This window comes from Trichoderma breve, chromosome 3, assembly GCF_028502605.1.
Source record: "Trichoderma breve strain T069 chromosome 3, whole genome shotgun sequence".
Lineage (NCBI taxonomy): Eukaryota > Fungi > Ascomycota > Sordariomycetes > Hypocreales > Hypocreaceae > Trichoderma > Trichoderma breve.
Window position 1 is genome coordinate 5,606,186 of NC_079234.1, and position 22,482 is coordinate 5,628,667.

A 22,482-nucleotide genomic window follows, 5' to 3' on the forward strand; every position below is an offset into this window, starting at 1 on the left:
TGTCCAGCTCGCTGGCTTTGTCTCAAACCAAACCGCATGGAGACTCTCCCCTCTCAGTCTGCAGACCAAAGGTACTGTAATGACAGACACTTGCCAAGTGCTTATTTGTGGGCAATGGATTCCGCGGTCCGTCTTGGCAACTGGAAATGCACCGAGTCTTTGGTTTTAGTTGGAGAAAACAACAATAAAACTCTATTGGCGGAGTGGTCAGCACCGGTTCAAACTAATTCTACCAGGGGCAAGAAAAAAGAAAGGAAACAAAAGAAAAACAAAAGAAGGGAAAAGGGAAAAAAACAGAGACGTCACATTCAATTGTTCCTTGCCACCACTTTGGATGCCTTCGTGCATGGAAAATGCCCCGCCACCGGAAAGCACAAAGTCGGCGGTGCAGTTGATTCGTTTCTACTTTTCTTGCTTGTGCAGACACGCACATACGAGCACACGCACCCACCGTTTTCCCTTTGCCATTACGAGTGCCCAGCATTTGCTATTCCACAGGGCTAATTCATGCAAGGCCAGCTCAATGCTACTATTGCTCCCACTGTTGGATGCGAGACTTGGGTCCAGATACACATCCTTCGATGTTCCGGGCGTCTATTGGCCGACACCCGCTGAGCTTCTTGCTCGGCAATGCTGGATAATCAATGCTCGTATCGTATCACTCACAGGTAGGTATCTAGTGATTCCTTACAAGTGAAAGAACCAACCACAGGCACGTGGAATACAGGCCTCGGGTGTCGACAGTGCGGGCCCTTGCCTCTCATCTTGTCCATCCATCTGGTGATGCCAAGGGCAATGGAGCTGTCCTGGGCTAGAGATTTTCTCCCGAGCCAGCCCTCGCTCATGCTAATGCTCATGCATGGCGCTCAGGCCGCATCTCGTATCGGCAAAAGCGATCAAGCGGTGGTTGTACAAGTACGAGCACTCGTACATCCATGATCCGTACATACAAGGCCTCGGACGTGGATACTATTGTATTGGGATTGGATGCTAAGCCAGGCGCCTTTTCGCCGCGGCCAATAGACTGCGCCATGCCGCCAACGACATCCCGTCCAATTCCCACTCTCGGGGCATCCCAGCCGATCTCTTATCCACGCGGAATCGAATCGAGCCAAGGGGAGCATCAGCCGCACCGAGTTGCGAACTTATCAGCAGTCCCAGTCCCCCATCCTTGCCAGCGACAGGACACTAGCCCTTTGGCCCCCCCTGTCAGCGACTCTGCGTTATCGTTTACATGCACTCGAACCTCCACGTACGATATGTACGCACATGCAGCTGAGCACACAGAAAAATTGCGCCTCGCCGTCGTTGAATGGCTGCCTTGGGGAGCGCCCCGAGTGCTCGTCTTGAACCCAGCGGCACCACATTGGGCTTAACATTGTCCGCTTTGGGGAGGATGCGTGCTGCGATGAGAAAGCAACCTACTGTAAACATTGCTCGATACGAAGTGCAGTGCATAGAACTATTTACGCCCAGTATGTGACGAGCAGGGGGAAACAGCGAATCCAAACAGTCGTCAACTCCAGAGAAGCTGGCTTCAACTGGGGTTACTCTGCGCTGGCTAATGCAGAGTATGTGTAGCGAGTCTGTACAGCCGCCCTTTGGTCCCCTGCCCCTACTTTTACTCCTACAGCACCGCATCGAGACCAACTAATAGCAGTATCAGGGAAAAGCAATACATACTCGTACACTACTAGTCATTTCAATGAGAAGCGGCTAGAATTGTCTATTACAAGGTCATAAAGGGGGCTTTTTGTGGCGTATCTACCGAGATTGTAAGGAGTATGTTGAATGTGAATAGACTCACTTGACATCAAGCCCAGCCCTGCATGGCCAAGAGCACGCGGCCATTTTCACGTAACTTGGCCGTATGTATATCACACCGCAGACAGCCACTCATGGTCGAAACGGGTAATACAAATACAACACCCTCCAGATGTGGTGGATGCCAAGGGATTCGGAGAATCCAAGTTGCATGCATGAGTTTACTTGATACTTGTGTTCTCTCCTGGGGTGCGCCAAGGCGGCTGGCATGCAGCCTACATTTATTGGTGTATTGGTCTCAGCCGCTCAAGCCACATTAATATATTCCGTCTGCTGATTATGACTAAATGAAGCTATTGATAGTACTGGGCTCACCGCCAGAGACGATATTGCACTCAGGTTTGTTGGATGAAAGCCCAGGATTCTCATCTTTGATCTCTCTAGAGTACTATTGTTCTTGGAAGGTGATCCAGAGAGCCATCGATGTATGCATGAAGGACATCTACGGCATTGAGTAGTTAATAGAGCAAATTAGTTCAAAGATTGGATATAAAATTCCCATAGAATGATGTTGCTACAGTCAGCTTCGAGACATTGGGCTGAGGCGCCTTTGAATCCTTGATAGTACTCTGTACATATAGCATTTGACTTAAGCCTCCCCCGTAGCGCCCGATTTTCGTGCCCTTTTTGACGTCTGGTCTGGTGTGGGGTAGATGTATCCTTTATTCTTTCGAATACATGTTGGTTGAAAAAGAGAGCAATTGCTATAGTCTTCCTCTCAAGAGATCTGGACATGTTCTCATGCTTGGGTACTCAAGGGAGTAGCTACTAGGTACTCAGCACATCAAGTTGGCTATCCAGGATCCCAGCAACTGAATGGACTTTGAACATTAGAATCGGAAAGCAGTTTATGTACTACAAATAAATACCTAGTTCGTCAAGTATCTGCTACCAAAACTATGCATTCTCTAGTATCTATTACACCTACTTTCTCCAGTAACTGCCACTAAAACTGTGTTCGTCTAGTCCTCCGTATTATATGCCACACGGGATGCTGAATAGCAAAATTGAGATGTAGAATAGGCGCCCCGTTAGTTTTTAGTATAGTACCAAAAAGCTGATTAATTGTTCGATGCATTGTATGTAAATTTCATGATTTCATGAAGCTACAGGGTAGCATCACCATAAAAGCCGCCCGCTCCACCTAGGTGTACCTGTTTACCTCTTACTGCCAACTACCATGTAAGTCTCAATTTACCAATTTTACCTCACTGCTGTGGAACATGAGAAGAAAAAGAAGAAAAATTCCTTGTTGGTCATTCATCGACTCCGCAGTTGGCGCACCGCCCCCATTCTTACCCGTATAGAGATGAATTGCAGGGCAGATTACTGAGTACAAACTCTCCCACCTAATTATTGCTCGCAATAAGCCCACAGGACTACATACGCCCCTGGATTTGAGTCAACAAACGACAAAAAACCCTCGATACTTGTTGCAGTATTAGGAAGGCTGACTCCATCATGCTGCTATTACGACTATGACTCTTAGAAAACTTCATTTAATACAGACGGTTGGATTGGCCAATTTTACCTTCTCCGCAATCTCAGTGACTCACACGTCTTGTCTTAGCAGCCAAAAAACGATGCCTTTGTCAGCAGCCGTTGCGTGAGGCTTTGCCGCTTTGCCACACAAGGCACTGAGACCCACCAAAGTTTCGATGAATTTCAAAGATTCCATCTTTCCAATATCAAGGCCACGAGCGCTCCTTTGGCGCATCGCCGTAACTTTCAACTTCATTTCATCACTTTGCATTTCATTTGTTCGGATTGTTAGTACTCGTCGTTTTGTGCGATAGCGCGATATCGCCTTGCTTGGAGTCTCAGACTCAGATACGCCTTCTCACTCAGCCCTACCAACTTTTCATGCACCACGACGATCAAATCACAAATCAACGACAAGGAAGCTCTCTTCAGAGCTCAGCTGTAATCATGCCCGAAGGCGAGGCTTCACAAGCTCAAAATCAGGCGCAAGGTGCCTCTAGAGGGGCTTCACGAGCTCGTAGAGGCAGGGGTCGTGGCGGCAGAGGACGAGGACATCACACAGGTTCCACTCAAGGAACTCAAGGGCAGCCAGCCTCTCAGACCGAGAGTTCAGAGAACCCTCCCACACCCACTGCAGCTCCATCACAACAGGAAGCATCATCCTCTTCAAACCCTTCAAGAGCATCTCGCGGAGGAAGAGGCGGCAGAAGAGGGCCGCGGCAGGGCGAGCGAGGTGGCGCCAGGCAAAGCGCCCCTCGAGGTCCGCAGCCGGGCCCGACACGGCGATTTGGCGGCCACCTCACCGTTGAAGCGGACGAAACGCCATCAGATGCTCTTTCATTAAGTGCGGAAGCTCCTGAGTTTGTTCCTGGTCAGCCAGTATTACCGAGGGCGTAAGTAGCCTAATCACGCAGCACACCACCTTGTATCCGTAAGCTTTGTAGTAGTTACTGATTGCCGTAACCATTTAGCAAGCCAAGACAGAGTGAGGCCTCTAAACAGCCCGAGGTGAAGCTCCCAAAGTCAACTGCCGCAGACCTTGGAACTAGGATTCATGAGGACATCAGCCATGGAAACTATGAGTGCGCAGTGTGCACGGACGAGGTCCTTCGCAAGTCTCACGTGTGGTCCTGCAATGTTTGTTGGACAGTTGTTCATCTCAAGTGTGCCAAGAAGTGGTACCACAACCAAATGAAGCAGAATGCTGCCCGGCCGCCAACAGAGTCTCAGCCGGAGAATTTATGGAGATGCCCTGGATGTAATTCCAAGCTGTCCGATGAACCGGGCTCGTATCACTGCTGGTGTGGGAAAGATATCAACCCGAGGCCCTCAAGCACATCGCTCCCGCCGCATTCCTGTGGACAGACGTGCTCAAAGCCTCGAGGAACGTGCCCACATCCTTGCGGCCTTCAATGTCACGCCGGGCCATGTCCCCCGTGTGGTCTTGTGGGCCCTACGCAGTCTTGCTTTTGCGGGAAGAATACCTCGCAGAAGCTGTGCAGAGAGACCGACTACGAAAATGGTTGGAGCTGCCAGGAGATCTGCGGTGATCTTTTGCCCTGCGGAGAGCACTTTTGCCCAAACCCATGTCATCCCGGACTCTGTGGAGATTGCGATCTCAAGGTTGAAGCAAAGTGTTACTGCGGGCGTGTCGAGAAGAAAATCCCTTGCTTTGAGCGGCAGGATGTGCAGTCTTCATATAGTGTAGATGACGCCTCATGGTTTGAGGGCTCTTTCAGCTGCCTCACGCCTTGTGAGAGGAAATTCGATTGCGGGACTCACAGTTGCTCTGCGACCTGCCACGCCCAGGACGAGCAACCGGCCCATTGCCCCTATTCCCCAGACGTGGTTACACACTGCCCTTGTGGCAAGACGCCTCTTGAGAATTTCCTGCAGGCTCCAAGGCAATCTTGCGAGGATCCGGTGCCTCACTGTGATAGAGTTTGTGAAAAGCTCCTCCCTTGTGGCCACCTCTGCAAGGCCAAATGTCATACCGGTGATTGTGGATTTTGTATGGAGGTGATTGATATCTCGTGTCGATGTGGGCGGACCACATCTACATCCGTATGTCATCAGGGAGATGTCCAACAGCCGTGGTGTATGAGAACATGCCAGGCGAATCTGAGCTGCGGCCGTCACAAGTGTGGCGAGCGCTGCTGTCCAGGAGAGAAGAAGGCTGCGGAGAGACAGGCAGCGAACAAAAGGAAAAATCGACCGGCAGCAGAATCTGCTGTCGAAGCCGAGCACATCTGCATTCGGACGTGTGGACGGCCGCTGAAATGCGGCAGCCATGACTGCCAGCAGATATGCCATCGCGGAGCATGCGCAAGCTGCCCCGAAGCCATTTTCCATGAGATCAGCTGCAACTGTGGCCGAACGGTGCTTCAACCGCCGCAGCCCTGCGGGACTCATGCCCCCGAGTGTCGATTTAACTGCCCGAGGCGACCAGCTTGCGGACACCCACCCGTTGAGCATAATTGCCATATGGACGACATAACTTGTCCCAAGTGCCCGTTCTTGGTAGACAAGTGGTGTGCTTGCGGCAAGGAGAAGCTGCACAGCCAGCCCTGCCACCTTCAAGCGGCGCACTGCGGCCGACCTTGCGGGAAGAGCTTGAAGTGCGGGTACGTGACATGTGTTTCTTTTATGTTTCTGTTGAACTACCCATCAGGGTTCTCGGCATTTACTGATATGGTATTTCTAGATTACACAAGTGCCGGAAATTATGTCATAGACCAGGAGAGTGCGAGGATAGTGCCAGTTCTAGTCAGACCTGCGGCCAAGTCTGCGGCAAGACAAAGCTATTCTGTGACCATGCTTGCCCGAATCCATGCCATGGTCAGACTCGTAAGTCCAATATGAAGCCAAAGCCAACTGAAAGCAGAGCAGAAGAGTTTCTAACCCAATTCTACACAGCTTGCAACGAATCAGCCCCTTGTACAGCCAAGACGACAATCGCTTGTCCCTGTGGCCTGCGTAAACAGGACGTCAAGTGTCTCGCCAGCAGCTCCAATCCTACGCCATCTCGCCCCGAGCTTAAATGTGACGACGAGTGTCTTCGCTTAGAGCGAAACAGGCGTCTTGCCGCGGCTCTCAACATCGATCCTGCCTCTCACGCTAATGATCACGTTCCCTACTCGGACACGACTCTTCGTCTTTTCAAGGAGAACCTTGCCTGGGCAGAGACCCAGGAGCGCGAGTTCCGGGTCTTTTCCAAGAGCCCCAACGAGCAACGACTGAGATATAAGCCGATGCCCAACCATCAGCGGCAGTTTTTGCATGTACTGGCCCAAGACTACGGGCTGGAGAGCAAAAGCGAGGATCTCGAGCCGTATCGCTACGTCGTCGTCTGGAAAGGCGCCAAGTTTGTCTCTGCACCGAGCAAGACACTGGCGCAGTGCGTCAAGATTAGAGACTCGCAGGCGGCAGAGGCAGCGGCCGCTGCCGCTGCCAACTCGAGAGCCCCGACTCCTCCCCCTCTTGTTATAGTTGATCCGTTCAACGCATTTCTCCTCACTTCTCCTCGGTTTGGCCTTACCATGGAAGATGTCGACGCCGCTATTCGCGCCGACCTCGCAAGCCAGACGGCCTTTCACTTCAAGACGGCGTTCTTGCCTTCAGATGAGATTCTCATCCGCGCCACGGCGCACTACTCGTCTTTCCTCACGCCTGCCGCCGTCGAGCAGGCCTTGCAGAACATGAAACCTCGCCTCGAGAGCACAATCAAGCGCCTCGACGTTGCGGGCAACATCTTGCTCTGCCACGTCGACGATAACGAAAACATCTCGCGCAGAGAAGATATTAGCAAGAACGATGCCTCGGGCTGGAGCGCCGTCGCGGGACGGGCCGCGGCGAAGAAGGACGAGGTCAAGGTGGAAACACCGGCGGCCTCGGGCGGCGGATCTGGAAAACGACTGCTGCTGGGGCTGAAGAAGAAGAAGGCTGTGACGCCGAGTGCGTCTTGGACGGCGCAGCTTGATGGGGATGTTGAGTGTTGATTTTAGGCGCGGGGATGGGAGTTTTCTTATAGAAGGTGATTACGAGGTTCACTATGGCGGCATTGCATTGGTCATGGATATCAAACAGGATTTTCCATCGAAATACTGGCAAGTAGGAGATACGTGTATTAGAAGCTGTATATCCAACTTGATGAGCTCAAGTAATTGGAAACAGCTTCTTGCTGGATATAGTAGATATACGCAGTGGACAACATGCATATGCATAAAGCCCACCAAAAGAACTCAGAAAACAAAGGAGAAAAAAAAAGTCGAAAAATATCAAGTCAAAAAAACATTATAATTATTTAATTATCCTCTTTCTCATACGCCGTATCCCATCTATGAATGTTAAACCGCCCCCCAATTCTAGGACCTAAGCAAAAATAACCCATCTCCATATAGTAACCCGCCCTCTAAAAAAAATCCCCACGCTACTTTTTTTTGGTTGTTGGCCGTTGTCGTACCCGTAATGTACTGATATATGCTGCTGCTGCTGCTACCTACCTCATCATGCAGATGTATAAAAAAGAAAAGAGTGATCCCAGAGAGAGAATAAAGAAAAATGATAAAAAAGCAATAAGCCGACCAATAATAGGTATCGCTTCCAACACGCGTCGTTTTTTGTTCACCAGTGGAGAAACACAGGTGTGCGTGTATGAAAAAAAAGTGATGCGCACAAAAAAAAAAAAAAATTGCGTTGAGCAGCCGAAAAATTAAAATTCGTTGCACATGGGAATAAAACCATCTCCCTCTTCAAGTAATAAGAAGATGCAGATAACAAAAAAACAACAAGACTCATGTAGATGTTCGGGCTGGGTATAATCACGCGACGCTTCTTCCCTCCACACACACTCCAATATTATCGTCACATGGGCACGGGAACCACATACATCCCACACGCTTGGCCTGTCTCGCCTCGGGCCGCCCTCTTTTCTATCTAGCTGACATCTCCCATTTGCTGCGTCTGCTGTGCGTATACGGAGTCAGCATGCAAAAAAGAAGACGCGTCAGAGCGTTTCTGCAGAGGCCCGTTGATGCAGCTATCGCCATGCTCCGCTGGGACGGGATATATATGCCTGAACGGTGGTTATATCACGAACAGGCGAGGTGCAGCTCCATCACTGGCTTTTGCCGTCCGTGATGGGTGCGCTGCTGCCCAGGGCGTCAGCTATAAACTCCGAGATGGCCTCGAAGTAACCCTCCTCTAGCACACTCGAGTTGTGATCGCCACCAGGGAATGTCTTCCACGTCTTGTTGGGGGAGGTGGAGACATTGTACAGTTGGGTCATATGACTGGGACTGGACATATATATCTTGTCAGTTTTTGATATCCGGCACTCGTATTTGGAGAAAAACAGGTTGTTTTGGGTGGGATCGTTCAGGGTTTGATGAAAAGGTTTTTAATCAGAGCCAGGTGAATGGTTTCAGATTTTGTGGATGATATGTTCATCATATGATCCGGGGAGGAAGAATGCAAGAAGACAAGAAAGAGTAGAGTTTAACTTACGGGACAATCTCATCTTGCAGTCCGCTGAGGAACAAGATAGGAATCTTGTCAATGGACGGCAAGAGGGATTCGCTGCGCCATACCTGGTGGCACAGCAGAGTAAAGTATTTGGCAGGTGGAAGAACCGAGGGAATAAGTTTGCGCATGGAGAGAAAAGTATTTTCCAGCACCAGACCCGCAATGTCGCCCCGGTCCTGGTTCTTGGCCACTAACTTGATGCTGACGGCTCCACCGAGGCTCTGGCCGTAAACAACAAACCGGTGGTTCCTCGTCTCTGCTCGCTCGCGCAGGTAGTTGAGCCCGGTCTGGGCGTCGATTCCCAAGCCCGCCTCGTCTGGCTCGCCCGTGGAGGCGCCGTATCCTCGATACTCGAGCATGAAGACGTTGCACCCAATCATGTTGATGAAGACGCGCGCGATGGGGAGGCGGTGACCGATATTGCCTGCATTTCCGTGGAACATGAGGATTGTGATGTCCGAGTTCTTGCCGCCACGGGGGCCGCGAATGTAGTAAGCCGAGAGCTTCTCGCCATCGTCGGTGGGGATTACCAGCTCTTCGAAATCCTTGATTCCGAACTGCGTAGGTCGTGGGATGTCGGTTCGAGAGTTTGGCGGCATATGAGAGGGATAAATGAGCGCCCTGCACGGTGAATTGTCAGCTCGATGCCCGCGATGGAGGAGGAATGCCAATGCCAGCGCCGACGTTGGACGGTGGGGGGAGTAAGAGTAAGCTCGACGCACTTTTGTTTAAAGTAGAGGAGGGATGTGAGGATGGCGACAATGCCCTGTTGAGTCACGGTTCGCGGTCAGTCGAAATTCTCTCCAATCGCAATGGCACGATGCAGACGCAGAGGCAGACGCAGATGCAGACGCAAATGCACAATGCAGGATGCAAAATGTCGCTGGCTTACCGTTGATGCCAGAGCTGGCAGGCGCATGTAGCCCGCCGCAGAGGTCAGGAAAGAGGCGGTCTGGCCAAAGTAGCCGTTCGCCATGTTGTTGTTGTGGTGGTGATTATTGCTTGTTGCGCCAGGAGGGGGTGTGTTGGAGTTTGGGGTCATCTTTCCATTCTTGGGAGAAGGTGATGCAGCCGAGCGTCGGATTGAATATCGCATGTGGTCCCATACCCAAGCCACAGCAATTCAGCCCGATGACACGACAACATGTAGTACTCGGGAATAAAAGAGGAAAAAAGAGGGCCCGGGTCTGAACAAAAGTGAGGCGAGCTGTTCGGGATAGGAGGCCAGCGCTTGTTGAGATTGATATTCGCGGTTAATCCACCGGACTGCTGTGGCACGGTTCAGCCGAATGCCCACCCTCTTGTGTTCGGAAGCGCCAAAAGTTTGCTGTCGGTCAGGGGTGTCGGAAGAGAGGCAGGAGACGTCGTCCAGAGAAGCCAATGAAGGCAGATGAAGTAAAAAATGATAAGGATGATAGGTTATAGGTTATAACGACAGGTCAGCTTAGTCGACGTGGATCTACTCGCGGCCGCTGGATGCAGTTGAACTGGACGCCACCGTGCAGATTGGCTATGCCGCTGCCTGGAGGCGAGTGTCGAATCGTTGTGTTTCCTTTGTCAAGGCTGCATTGCGTTCATCAGCGTCGAGTCGGTGACCGGGTTTCGCCAGAAGAAGAGAAGGGAGAGTCGAATGAAAAGGAAAAGAAAAAAAGGAGCGTGATGGTGAGAATCCAGAAATTGGAGAAAAGAGAGAGAGGGAGAAAGAGTAGGAGGGGAGAAGGGAAAGTGAGAAAAAAATTAATCGACCGAAAAAGTTCCCCAACCCAACCAAATGAATCCAGGGAGCCAGACGGACCGTTGCTTTCCCGGTTAGATGCTCCGTAATAGTTGAATCGGCATCGGCGCATCTGGTTACGGTACGAGCAGGTACGAGTAGTGAGTAGTATTAGTATTTTGATTAGCTCCAGCGCTGTGATTGCAACGAAAATTGGAGTGGAAACGTTCAATCTCCGCCAGGCGCGAGCGGTGGCCAGGCTGCCCTGCAGGGCATCGCGGGCGCGTTTCGAGCCATTTGCCGTGATTTGATTCGGGCAAAAGGCCAGATGCTAGCCGCCAGCGTTGGATGGAGATGATATTCTCCAGGGCCAATTGGCCTTGTTAAGCGCTGCCTTGCTATTAACTGATACTAACACGGAAGGGAAGCGCTGAGCTGGGGATAATTGAGGTTCTCGCGGGCCGAGGGAGCTGCCAACCAGGCACTATCGACAGCCTAACACTAAATTCACCACTAGCCGTAGTACGAGGAGCTGAAGGCCCAAAGATCTGGGAAATAATCTGGGGTTTTCTGGAAGTGAGCTTTGATTGCGAATATCAGTACCCGATACCTTAGCCGCAGCGCCATTTGCGGTCTCTCCACAAGGTACTCCCTACCTCCGGACCGCCCACCACCAGTCTCCATCTGCCTCGGCAGCAGCCCACCACAGCAAATTGTCATTGGCGACACAAGATAAGGGCTGACAGCTGGCTTCTAAAAGAAGGGATTTGGATGCTGCTGCTGCAATGCAAACGCTCTGCATCATGCACTCGCCGACCGGCTGCAGCTTCAGCCCAGCCTCACCTCAGACAAACAGCTGATTGCTGACGAGGTCGATGGCTGATGCGTACAAACACAACAGACCACAGAAGCGGTGTCGTCTTCGACATCAATGACTCGGATGAATCACATCTCATGTGAGGCAATGTTTGATACGAGTAGTAATACGATATGCGCAGCCCGGATGAGGGGATGCCGATTTGAACTTGAACTTGACCTCAAGTCTTGTACTTGTGGCCAAGGTAAGTCACTTAGAAACGTATGGTTCATTTGATGCCACTTTCAACATTCATGATGCCACCATCGTCAACTCCCATTCTAGAAGAATCATCGAGGACAAACATTCGACAACATCCGTACAAAGCATGGTCCGATGAGCAAAGCAGCATTAGCCGTGGCTTAACTGCACAGGTACGAGCAGCTGTAGCTGCATCTGCACCGCCCAGGCCAGGCGCCGTGCCTCTTCCTTTGACTCGCTTGCAAGCAGTGCGCCTCTGGACCTGCATAACCGGAGGCAACGGACAGAAGATCCCGCTTCGAGTAGGTGGCCCCCCGGTCAAGATAGAGACATCACAATAAGCAGGGCGAAACGGATGTGCCAGTAGCTCGTCACAATTCTCTGCCGTGGTGGTTGTGTCGCAGAACCACCACACGGGGCTAGTCTAGTACCAATATTGACCTCATTCATCACCATGCATCGCCGGGCCTGGCTGAGGGATTCAAGATTGGCCGCTCCTCTGCTCTCATTCGCCTGGTGTCTGAGCAAGTCTGAAACATTGTGGCAGCATTTTAATGCGACGCCATTCCTTGCTGGGCGCGACTATGTCTCTCGCCTCGAGCGGCAGCAATCATGAAAATGCTAGCCCGCACTCCCGTACCGGACCTGAATGATGAGTCGTTTGAACCGGATAGACAATCATGCCCGTATTCACTTGACACCATCCCGCCCTGGGTTCTGAGACATGCATGATGCAGCATGCATGCCTCCCTCCACCGACCAGAAGCAGGTATGCGGTAGTCCAGTCAAGCCAGTGCTGGCCTGCAACTTCTGCTAGCATCATGGACGGAGCCCTTCTCCATCCATCCATCTGCGCATCTAGTCGCCACACGTGCCGCGCATCTCATTTTAAATGTTACAGATGACCTCTGGCGGAATCTTGGAGGTGGGCAAGCGGCCGGTGGCACGAGGAGCGCGTGAGGTGGATGGCGAGAGGCGGCCGACGATCGTTATCGCGTGTTTGCTGCGTGGGCATGCAGAATATCGAGACCAAAGCATGAGACATTGATAAGCCCGGAGCCAACGGGCTAAGAGGCAATAAACGCTCTGTTCCATATGATCTCGTACCTGTTTTAGCAGCAGTACAGTAACAGACGCAAGATTACAGTCCATATCATTCGTACCAGCAGCACTCCGTAATACACACCCGGAATACCCATCCGTTGCCCCCGTCTCTCGTTAGCCTGCTCCATTCCATGGAACGGAATATGCATGCACTACCTTAGCACCAACCCAGCCAGGACCTGGCTGCATCTGGGTGATCCATGAGACTCGTTGTGGACAAGCACAGGCAAGCTGGGCAAATGGGGGCTTGACGCAGCCCCAAAAGCCTTCCCCCTTCCAAGGTGCAATGCAAGATGGCAGACGCGCAGCACAGTCACGTCGTGGATTGGGTCCGTCCCTGCGTCGACATGGGCTGCTTGTTTATGGTCTGTCTGTCTGTCTGTCCGTCTGTTACTATTCCCATTCCCATCCCTGGCCGCATGGCGCTGACGAGGCGCCGGCACCGTCTCTCCCAGCGTCCAGTTGGATTGCTGACGGGGTCGGTTGGCTCTCCATGCCTCACATTGCGTCTGCGTTGGCGCTGATGTTGGCGCTCGCAGGATGGATTTTACCTGCGACAATGCTGCCATACCATCCTGCCAAGCTTTCGTTTGTCTTGTCTTGTTGAGTCTGAGTGAGGCGAGGCGAGGCACAGGCACAAATTATGGAGTATCAAAGAAGAGAGCGGTGATGACGGCTTCTCGCCTTTGGAGCCGCGAGCTTCTCTAAACAGCAGCTCACAAGCTGCGTCAGTCAGTGCTCATATGCACTCGCTCGTACCGGCGCTGGATGGAGTCTTTGTTGACACACTTCTTTGGCCCCCATGACTTTTAGGTGCTTGTGCTACTGCCGTGGCTGCACAACAAAGAGACCGCCTCTTTTTTTTTTGTTCCATTCTCTTCTTGCCGTCTCGACCATGGCAAGGCTCGGACAAGGTCGTCGTCATCACCGTCATCACCGACGTCTTGGGCCGCCATGAACAAAGAAAAATTCGGTTTTGTGGTACAATTTGATATCCACGTCGACGGTAGGGTTTTAAGCGATTGTTGCCTTGGCTCTTCCCTGCCAAACAACTGCTTGGGCGGCATCGCCAGCAGAGCCCCAAAGTCGCCATCACCGTGCACTAGACGGCCTAAGGTGACGCCGGGGTGTGTATCTGCATTGATTAGCTCATGTGACCGTTGCTGGAAATGAAGCTCTGCAGCCAATCGCCGCGCTGCCTCATTCGAGTTTCGAGTTGTGGCGCCTGGTTGCTGGGCGTGTGTTTGGGAGCTGGCATGGGGTGCACATAGTAGTGGCAACAGAGAGATCTGGGTTCTCTGCCGTTCACCGCAGCAAGGCAGGATTTTCGGTGCATTTTTGGACTGTTCGCTTGCTCCCAAGTAGAAGCCCTACCGCGCCGCCTGGTGCCCAACAGGGATCAGAGCGGCCAGATAGGGCTCAGGACTGGAACACGAAAGAGAAGAAAGAAGAAAAATTCATGGGTCTGTGCCGCCAAACGACGTCGTTGTGCAGCGGCGCAGGCAGAGGCAACGGCCAGCTGTACGACGGAGCTGTAGCCGCCTTGCCTGGCGAGAGGATAAAAGCGAACAACAAACTCTGGGTATGGAGATTCATGTTGCAGCTTTGGAGGGTGGCATCCACCATCCATTACGCGCTTCTAGTGCAGTTAGCCGGTACACTTAGCACCTACCGCCACTATTTTACAGGCACCACCTGAGCTGGGAATTACCACCTGGGCACTTCAATACCAGCAACAACAACGGGAACTGGCACGGCGATAAATCTCTACCGCCTTTCCAGGTTGTGATTCCATTTTAATCAATCCCTCGCTCACCTCCAAAAGCCCAATATTAATATTGCTTCGAGCCCTGGAGACTAAATCCTAAATAACCCCCCCAGCTGCCGACTATCAGTTCAAGCCTCTTCCCCTTCGTCTCACTTCCATCAATCTCACTGCCACTTTTCTCACTTCCCCGGCACTACGACCCAGGCCTTGCTTGGCGGCTTTTCTTCTCCCCTCCCCCCCTCTAAATCGCCCCTCCATTCCCCATTGCCCACTTCCATTCCCTCTTCCCGTTGATCAAAGGGCCTATCGGATTCTATTTTTTCTTCTTGCAATTTTTTCTCTTTCTTCTCTTTGCTCTTTCGCACGCCCTCAATCCTGAGACGCATTCCTCCAACAAAGCACAAAGCAACCCCTTGCGTCTCCGCGAGCCACGAAGCACTGCGCGCATTCGATTTGCCCAGCTGCCTCTGCGACACAAAACAACAAAGCAGAAAAATTCTGCTGAATCCCGGCGTCTTCTTCCGCCAGCTGGAATCCCGACTGCCTGCTTTGACGCTGCCGCAGCCGCTGCACCTCGAGTTCTCCATCCGCTCGTCGTCGAATCGCAACCCCCGTCGAGGAGAGAAAAAAAAGGCCTGCGGCCACTCAGAATCCAGGAACCGGCAAACTTTTTTTCGGACGCCCAATCAATCGCGACGCAAACATGGTTTCTTTCTCGTGTGAGGTACGCACTAACCAACTTACATGCTTTTTGTCTTGTCCATCCCATGCTTTGGCTAGTCCCCTGGCCTGGTCTGCCATTCCCTTCCGTGGCGCTGCGCTTTCACCCCCCTGGTCGCTTTCTCCAACATGCGATATGCCTTGGCCCTATTCATAGCCTGACATCACTTGCTTTGCACACACCACCCTCCATGAGGGCTGCTAGTATTACTGTCCAGCGCCGGACGAGTAACACTATTTCAAGCATCCCTTCTGCTGCGTCCCGCTGATCCCTCGGGTCCACTCCCCTGTCTCGTCTCGCAAACTCCCCTCCCCCTCCCCCTACCCGCAACCGCGCTTTCATATATCCATCCACATCTCGCATCACCTCTTCTGCATTGCACTAGTCTCTTTATCAACTCCCGGCCTCTACCTCTACCTCTACCTCTACCTCGACCTCGACCTCGACCTTTCCTCTGACTTTGTTTACTTATAGGAGTGCGGTGACATCCTAACCAAAAAGAAACTTGACCCTCATCGCAGCCGCTGCCGAGGCGCAACCTTTACCTGTATTGATTGCATGGTATACTTTCCCGGCGTCGAATACCGTTCTCATACAGTAAGTCCTGGCTCGAATCTGGGGTTGTTGTTTGGTAGGGCTAACACGGCACCCCTCAAGTCTTGCATGACAGAAGAGCAGAAATACCAAGGCGCATTGTATAAGCCGAAGCAAAACAACAAGAAGCAGCAGCAGCAGCAGCAACAACAACAACATCAACAGCAACAGCCCACCATGAACTCGCATCGGTTAGGCATGGCCAACACGCTGGCCCTGCAGCCATTTGTCGAAGATGTCAACGAAGACAAGGAATACGAGTCGTGGCACGAGTACGAAGACAAATCTCGACCTCCCCCCGAGGCCCCAACCCCTCCATCTGCTGCCGATGATGACCACGTCAACGTCTTTGACTTTCTCGACAACTCTCAAACCCCGACTGCCTCAAACGTGAGCCATGCGCGAGACCGAAAAGCTCCTGGTCCCAGCGACAGTACCTCTCTTGTGCGCTACGAGACAAAGAGCGAAGAGCTCCTGGAGCCGGTTCTTATGGACCGAGACGGAGAGCCGCTTGTACAATACGGAACCGGCCCTGTACCCACGGGTTCTCTCGCCACCCCTCAACCCAAGACCGAGCGACGGAGGTCAAAGGAACGCGATGCCAAGAAGGACAAGAAGCGGAAGCGCTTGCACGTCGATGTTACTGGCGACCAAATCATGGCTGATGCACCTCCCGTTCTTCACTCTGGTCTCACTGGCGGCCTGAAGAACATGATGCGACCTGCCTTCCCACCCTCACCCGATTACTCTGGAGACAACATTGCCGATCTCTCCCCAACAAGCCCGCTCAAGAAGACGAAGCACTCTCGACACCACAAGAGCCACCATTCCCACACGATGAGCAACAGCCTCTTTGGCATGATTTCTGGCCCTCCACCCAAGACCAAGTCGAGCAAGCACAAGTCGTCTTCCAAGAAGCACTCCTCCCACAGGCATGAGAAGAAGGAGCCCAAGCTCATCGAGTTCCGACCTGGTTCCAAGGACGGCAAACACGAGAACCTCGACGGGCAGATGATTGTCTTTAAGCCCCGTGCCGATGTCTTCCTCAGCTTCGTCAACAAGGGACCTGAGAGTGAGCGCGGCTGCAGCATGAACAAGGCCTTGAAGCGATTCCACCGGGAGCGCCAAGCCGCCGGCTCTAGCTCCCCCAAGGGCAAGGAAGAGAAGGAACTGTGGCGATCTCTGCGACTTCGACGCAACGACCGAGGCGAAATTGTTCTTTTTTGTGAAGAATAAACAAAAATAAGAAATCAAACGAAAAAAAAACATAACATGAAAAAAACGGAAAACAAAATTCGACGGCCTCGCCCAAAGGACGGGGCCTGCTCAGTGTTACTTGGATACAAGGAGTTTTTGCTGGATCATCTTGCTTTCTTTGAACAGCGTTTTTATATGTTTGGCCGGAACGGAACTGTACTACTATGTCTTCTATCTGTCATACTATTCTAAAGGGTCATGGATAGACGGGCACACTTGGTCTTCCCCCCCTGTAACAACATCAACATCGACGACAACGTTTCCAGGAATTCTGTGGCAAAAGGTGCACCATTATGGAACAAACATTTGGGGTTTGCGAGAGGTGGCTGCTCTGGCCATGGAATGGAAGTCGTCAACTAATCTTGTGGCATTAATACTGCGGTATGAGACGGAAAGATGGGCATTGAGGGCAGTAATGACGGAGATGAATGATACCATGAAGGGAGGAATGTGTGATGGGAAAGCTTCAATTCTCTTTGTTCTATTTATCTTGTTCTTTTTATCATTTTCATTTGTGTATGATGGCATAAGAGGTGGATCATTGGCTGACAAGCCTTACGAGGCATCTGCTCTATTTCATATCTATTCTTCTACATCTTGTTTTCACCATTTCCTGCAAACAACGTATTACTACTACTACATGTATGGAGTATTACACCCTAGCTATCCAAGAACATCTGAATTTTATTTCAAAAAAAAAAAAGAGTTTCGTTACATGACGCGTAAGGGGAGGATGTGTTGTACCATGGCCTCTCTTCTGCACAAAGGACACTCGGGCTTTTCTCTAACCCAGTCGCCGATGCATTCCCAGCAGAAGACGTGCCCGCATTGGGTGGCGGCGGGATCCTTCATCTCCTCGAGACACAGCGTGCATTTGCGCTGTTGGCTTCCTTTGATATATCCCATAGTGGATTCGTTTTCGAGATGGAATCTTGGGATGCCGCTCATGGGCGTGTGCGTTGTCGTAGCGATGTCCACCTTGCTGGCTGGGGCCCCGTTGGTTCCGCTGAGTAAAAGCTCGTTGTTGGATGCGGTATAGGTGTTGTTGTGGCTGAGCGAGACGTCGAGCTCGCCCGAGTGGAAGGCGGCCCTCTCGCGCTGGGATGAAGCGACGGAGGAGAAGGTTTCGCGGACGTGGAGGAAGGCCTGGACGCCCATCTGGATGGCGAGCAGGACGCCGAGGAGCTCGTAGCCGCCGCGGTCGGGGGTGTCGGGGACGGTGCGGGTGAATACGTAGCGCAGGGAGAGGAGGCGCTTGGAGAGCTCGTAGTAGGTGCCGTTGAAGTAGAAGAGGGCGAGGACGACGGCCTGCAGCGGCGCGGCGGACGTGACCGACGACAGATGCGTGGAGATGTAGTCTAGGAAGCGAGCCTGGCGCGTCTTCGTCTTGCCCTGCTGCTTTAAGGTAGCGAGGCGGCGGTCGAGAAAGGCTCGTAAGCGGGCGCGGAGGCCGGGCAGGATGCGGCTGGCGAGGTAGGGGAGGAGGATCGTGCCGACGATGTAGGCTGCGCGCGAGGGGAGAGCCGGTAAGGAGAGGCCGGCGCTGGCGTCGACTTGGACGAGGTCGCAGTATTCTTCGCCGAGGGTGCGGTTGCCGGGGAGGGTGGTGAGGCCGAAGTAGAGGAGGGAGGCGGCGGTGCGTAGTTCGGGGGCGAGGGAGTGGGCGGAGCGGGCGCCGAAGAGGCGGCGGTAGAGGTCGGTGAAGGAGTTTGAGAGCTGGCCGGTGAAGTAGGCGTCCTTTTGGTGGGAGCGGACGATGTCGGGGGCTGCGGCGAAGGGGTAGGGCGTTGTGGAGGATGAGGGTTGTGATGATGGTGTTGATGGCGATGGTGCTGTTGTGGCGGCCATGGTTGGGTATCTGTGTTCTCCTTTTTTATCCCCTCTCGCTCTTTTCTTCGACGCAATACGCTCGCTATGTGCAATTTAAAGAAAGTCGCAATGTGTGTGTGTTGAAATGGATTGTGCTAGAGGAGTGGTGTTTTGGATGGCGAGACGTTTGGGAGGAAGTTGATGTTGATTTGGAAGCTGAAAGTTTTGGGTCCATTGCAGCTTTCGGCTGTACTGTAGCGCTACACGCTGGACCTCGGGACAGTTGACGAGAGCCCCATGTGCCGCTACCGTTAAAATCGGCTAGGCTAGGGAAGATTGCCCGAAGCCATGTGGTGACATACAGATGCAACAAGATTGCGATTCGTGCTAGAGTAGATTGATTAAGGCCATTACTTTCATGTGAGTATGGATAGACATATATTTGACTGTAGTGAATGCTATTCTCAAAAATTTGACATTGAAAACAAATGGTTCATCTACGGGGCAAATGCTCTGTTTGGAGATGACTACTTCTGGAGACTTGTTGAAAGACGATGCTGAAAGGCTCATATTAGTGGTTTGATCAATCTTTAGCTGCTAAGCAAGGTCATTAGGCATCAGTATCGAAATCTAGATAACCCCAATCCTTTGATCAGATACGTCAGAAGATCAGTTTGATTATGCTTGTTATTTTGTTTGGGCTAGCAGAATCTCGGCATTGTTCAGTTACGGTTACAGTTACCGCTAAGAAACTAGCAGTGACGTATTGCTGCTAGATTGCGCTGCGGCAGGGACCTTTTTCCGCACCTACCCTTTAATTTTGGCGCCAAAAAATGCAAGGGACAGCTTGGTCCTTTGTCGCCTCAGACATCAAATCACTTCTCCCGTCTTCATCGAACTGCCCAGACATTCACCCTGACCAACACACAAAGCGTGCGCAACAAGAGCGCAGCCATTCGTTCGCCCTCCTATCGGGATCAATCGCAGAAGCACCCGCTCCATGTCTATCCCCTTCATGCTTATTAGCGGGTGCAATTGGGTTGACAACACGTTTCCATCATGGATGGCGATCCGGCCGTAGAGCCTCAGCTCGATGGCTTCAGCCTGGTGTTTCCTCTGCCGTACCGAGTCGGCTTTATCGTTACTCTAGGTTAGTCCCGTTTGCACCCCCTTGAGGTTTCCCTTGGGAAACATGTTTCTACGAGGGCATTGATAATGCTGACAGCATGCTGAACAGCTGTTTGGGGATGGGGCCTCAACCTCCATTGGCTGCATGGCTTCCGAATCGACGTTCCCGCCTTGATCCGATACCCTGGACGAAGCTCGCCGCAGCACATATCACATCATCTGTCTACATACCGACTCGCAATAGTCTTGACGGCGCTGTTCTCGCTGTCCATTACGCTGTTCTGGCTGTGCACTTGGCACGTGCCAGCCCGGGTCATTGACTACGACTGGATGCCAATGACGTACCTGGTCGCGCTGGTGGCCATCTTCTTCGTTCCTTTGCGAAATCTGCCTACCGGTGGCCGAAGACGCTTCCTTGCGACGCTGCGGCGGGTGAGCATAGGCGGCATTGCAGAGGCGCAGGATGGCAAGTTTGGAGACATCTTGCTGGCTGATGTCTTGACATCCTATGCCAAGGTGTTTGGAGACGTTTTCGTCACGCTGTGCATGTTCTTCAGCGCTGGAGGCTCCTCGACAGACCACCCCAACAGGAGCTGCGGGGGGACGGTCTTTGTTCCGCTGCTCATGGCTGTGCCAAGCATCATCCGTTTCCGGCAGTGCCTCATCGAGTACCTGAGAGTTCGCCGGGCCCCGTACAAGGAGTCTTCGGGCTGGGGTGGCCAACACCTGGCCAACGCTCTCAAGTACTCTACCGCATTCCCCGTCATCATCACAAGCGCCATGCAAAGGGGGGCCGGGCCAGAGAGCGACATGGTCGCGCTGCACCGAGCTTGGCTGGTCGCCGTTTTGGTCAACTCGCTCTACTCATTCTACTGGGATGTTGCCAAAGATTGGGATCTGACACTCTTCTCGTCGCGAGAGCGAGCATCAGTGCACCACCCGTGGGGGCTGCGTGATCGACTCGTCTTCCGCTCAGCTGGCCTGTACTACTTTGTCATTGGCCTGGATTTAATGCTGCGCTGCTCGTGGTCGATGAAGCTGAGCCCTCATCTGGACAAATTTAGTGACTATGAGAGCGGAATCTTTTTAATTGAGCTACTCGAGGTGTTCCGGCGGTGGATGTGGATCTTCTTCCGCGTTGAGACGGAGTGGATTAGGAATTCCTCTACGGGCCTCGGCATTGACGATATTCTGTTGGGCGATTATCAGGGGAAAGACGATGACGACTAAGCAACGATTGCAGTATAAACATTTGAGGTTTGTCATGTTCACTTTTGGCGAAAGAGAGAAAAAAAGAAGGGACTATTTTTAGGAGACATCATGTTCTGTATATGGCAGTTGGCGTACTTTGGCTCGATACATTTTGGTAATCTTTTTTTTTTTTTTTTGTCTTTTCTATTTATATAGACATTTACGGACCATTCGGTATTGCCTAGCACTTTGCATACACATTGCCTGTACTATTTCATACTTGGGACAAGGGGTCAAAAGAAATTGGGGGCGGGAGGTTAGGAGCTTGGCAGGCGTATGAATACAGATGCAGGGCTAGACAAATGCCGGCCGTCGTACCACCATAGGGATGAAAGCGAACGATATGCTTATGGCTGATTGGAGGAACCAGAGAGGTCGGCTAGACGATCATGGGTCTTTTTCTCCGACCAGTCAGTTGGCGCGCGGGCGATTATCACCGGCATCGACGGCTATTTGACAACGCAAATTAAAGACATTCATCAGCAAGGCGAGGCTCTATTACTGTGCAGGCGAATATTTTGACAGGCAGTGGACAGCCCCCACGCGGAGGATAATCATTCTGATTACACAGGCAAACGAAATGAGCCGAGGAAGTCCGCCGCTGGTTGCATTGAGTCCTAAACTCCGTCAATCAGTTGTGAGCATGAAAAAGTGATGATCCAGCAGATATTACGGATCAAGAAAAATTGCTTGGCCTACAGGTTACAGGTACGGAGCACGCCTTTTGCTCTCCACGGACTCCGCTCGCAGGGATGAGTTCAATTGCTCAGGGGGCCACGCGACTTGGAAATCAACATGCCCATGCAACAAGTTTCTGCGTTCTGCACCTGCGCCACGTGCATTGCGTCTCAAGTCTGCTTCGCATGATGAGACGTCACTCGGGGGAGAGGAGGGCATGTTTTAGAAGCGACATGGGGGCCTCGCCATGCAAAATGAAAGACACAAAGAGTCAGGCGTTGGGGGTTGGAAAAGAGACCTCCCCGAACCGGACAGGACTAGGAGCCCATGCCTTGCTACCGAGTCCCCGTTAGAGGGGCTCCCAGGTCAGTGCCCTGCAGGCAATGGCCAGTTTAGACGAGAGCGTCAGCATTGGCACGTCTGCTGTGCTCCATTCCGGTGCATTGGGTTGAGCTAGTCAACTGACAGAAGTTGGCAGTGCGACAGAACGTTGCAGCAAGACATGGGCAGACGAAGAGTTTGCATGGAATCGCGAAAGACCGGTACTGTGATGGCCAGCTTGCATGCATGCA

At 52.3% G+C, this 22,482-nt stretch overlaps 5 protein-coding genes across 5 annotated transcripts; 3 read left to right on the forward strand and 2 right to left on the reverse strand.

Moving 5' to 3' along the window:
• Positions 1–5,790: 5,790 nt before the first annotated feature.
• T069G_06088 (r3H domain-containing protein) lies at positions 5,791–7,304 on the forward strand (the record flags this gene model as incomplete). Its single annotated transcript, XM_056173298.1, has 3 exons — positions 5,791–5,930; positions 6,011–6,153; positions 6,223–7,304. The coding sequence occupies 3 exons, from the start codon at positions 5,791–5,793 to the stop codon at positions 7,302–7,304; spliced, it is 1,365 nt and encodes a 454-aa protein (XP_056030156.1).
• Positions 7,305–8,422: 1,118 nt separating this feature from the next.
• On the reverse strand, positions 8,423–9,805 carry T069G_06089 (serine aminopeptidase, s33 domain-containing protein; the record flags this gene model as incomplete). The annotated part of the gene is made up of 5 exons (XM_056173299.1): positions 8,423–8,603; positions 8,812–8,894; positions 8,982–9,450; positions 9,552–9,595; positions 9,722–9,805. The coding sequence occupies 5 exons, from the start codon at positions 9,803–9,805 to the stop codon at positions 8,423–8,425; spliced, it is 861 nt and encodes a 286-aa protein (XP_056030157.1).
• A 5,370-nt stretch (positions 9,806–15,175) lies between these two features.
• T069G_06090 (LYAR-type c2HC zinc finger domain-containing protein) lies at positions 15,176–17,023 on the forward strand (the record flags this gene model as incomplete). Its single annotated transcript, XM_056173300.1, has 3 exons — positions 15,176–15,196; positions 15,668–15,790; positions 15,851–17,023. The coding sequence occupies 3 exons, from the start codon at positions 15,176–15,178 to the stop codon at positions 17,021–17,023; spliced, it is 1,317 nt and encodes a 438-aa protein (XP_056030158.1).
• A 732-nt stretch (positions 17,024–17,755) lies between these two features.
• T069G_06091 (pex2 / pex12 amino terminal region domain-containing protein) lies at positions 17,756–18,892 on the reverse strand (the record flags this gene model as incomplete). Its single annotated transcript, XM_056173301.1, has 1 exon — positions 17,756–18,892. One exon carries the CDS (start codon positions 18,890–18,892, stop codon positions 17,756–17,758), a length of 1,137 nt encoding a protein of 378 aa, XP_056030159.1.
• Positions 18,893–19,912: 1,020 nt separating this feature from the next.
• T069G_06092 (EXS family domain-containing protein) lies at positions 19,913–21,211 on the forward strand (the record flags this gene model as incomplete). The annotated part of the gene is made up of 2 exons (XM_056173302.1): positions 19,913–20,003; positions 20,091–21,211. 2 exons carry the CDS (start codon positions 19,913–19,915, stop codon positions 21,209–21,211), a joined length of 1,212 nt encoding a protein of 403 aa, XP_056030160.1.
• Positions 21,212–22,482: the final 1,271 nt, after the last annotated feature.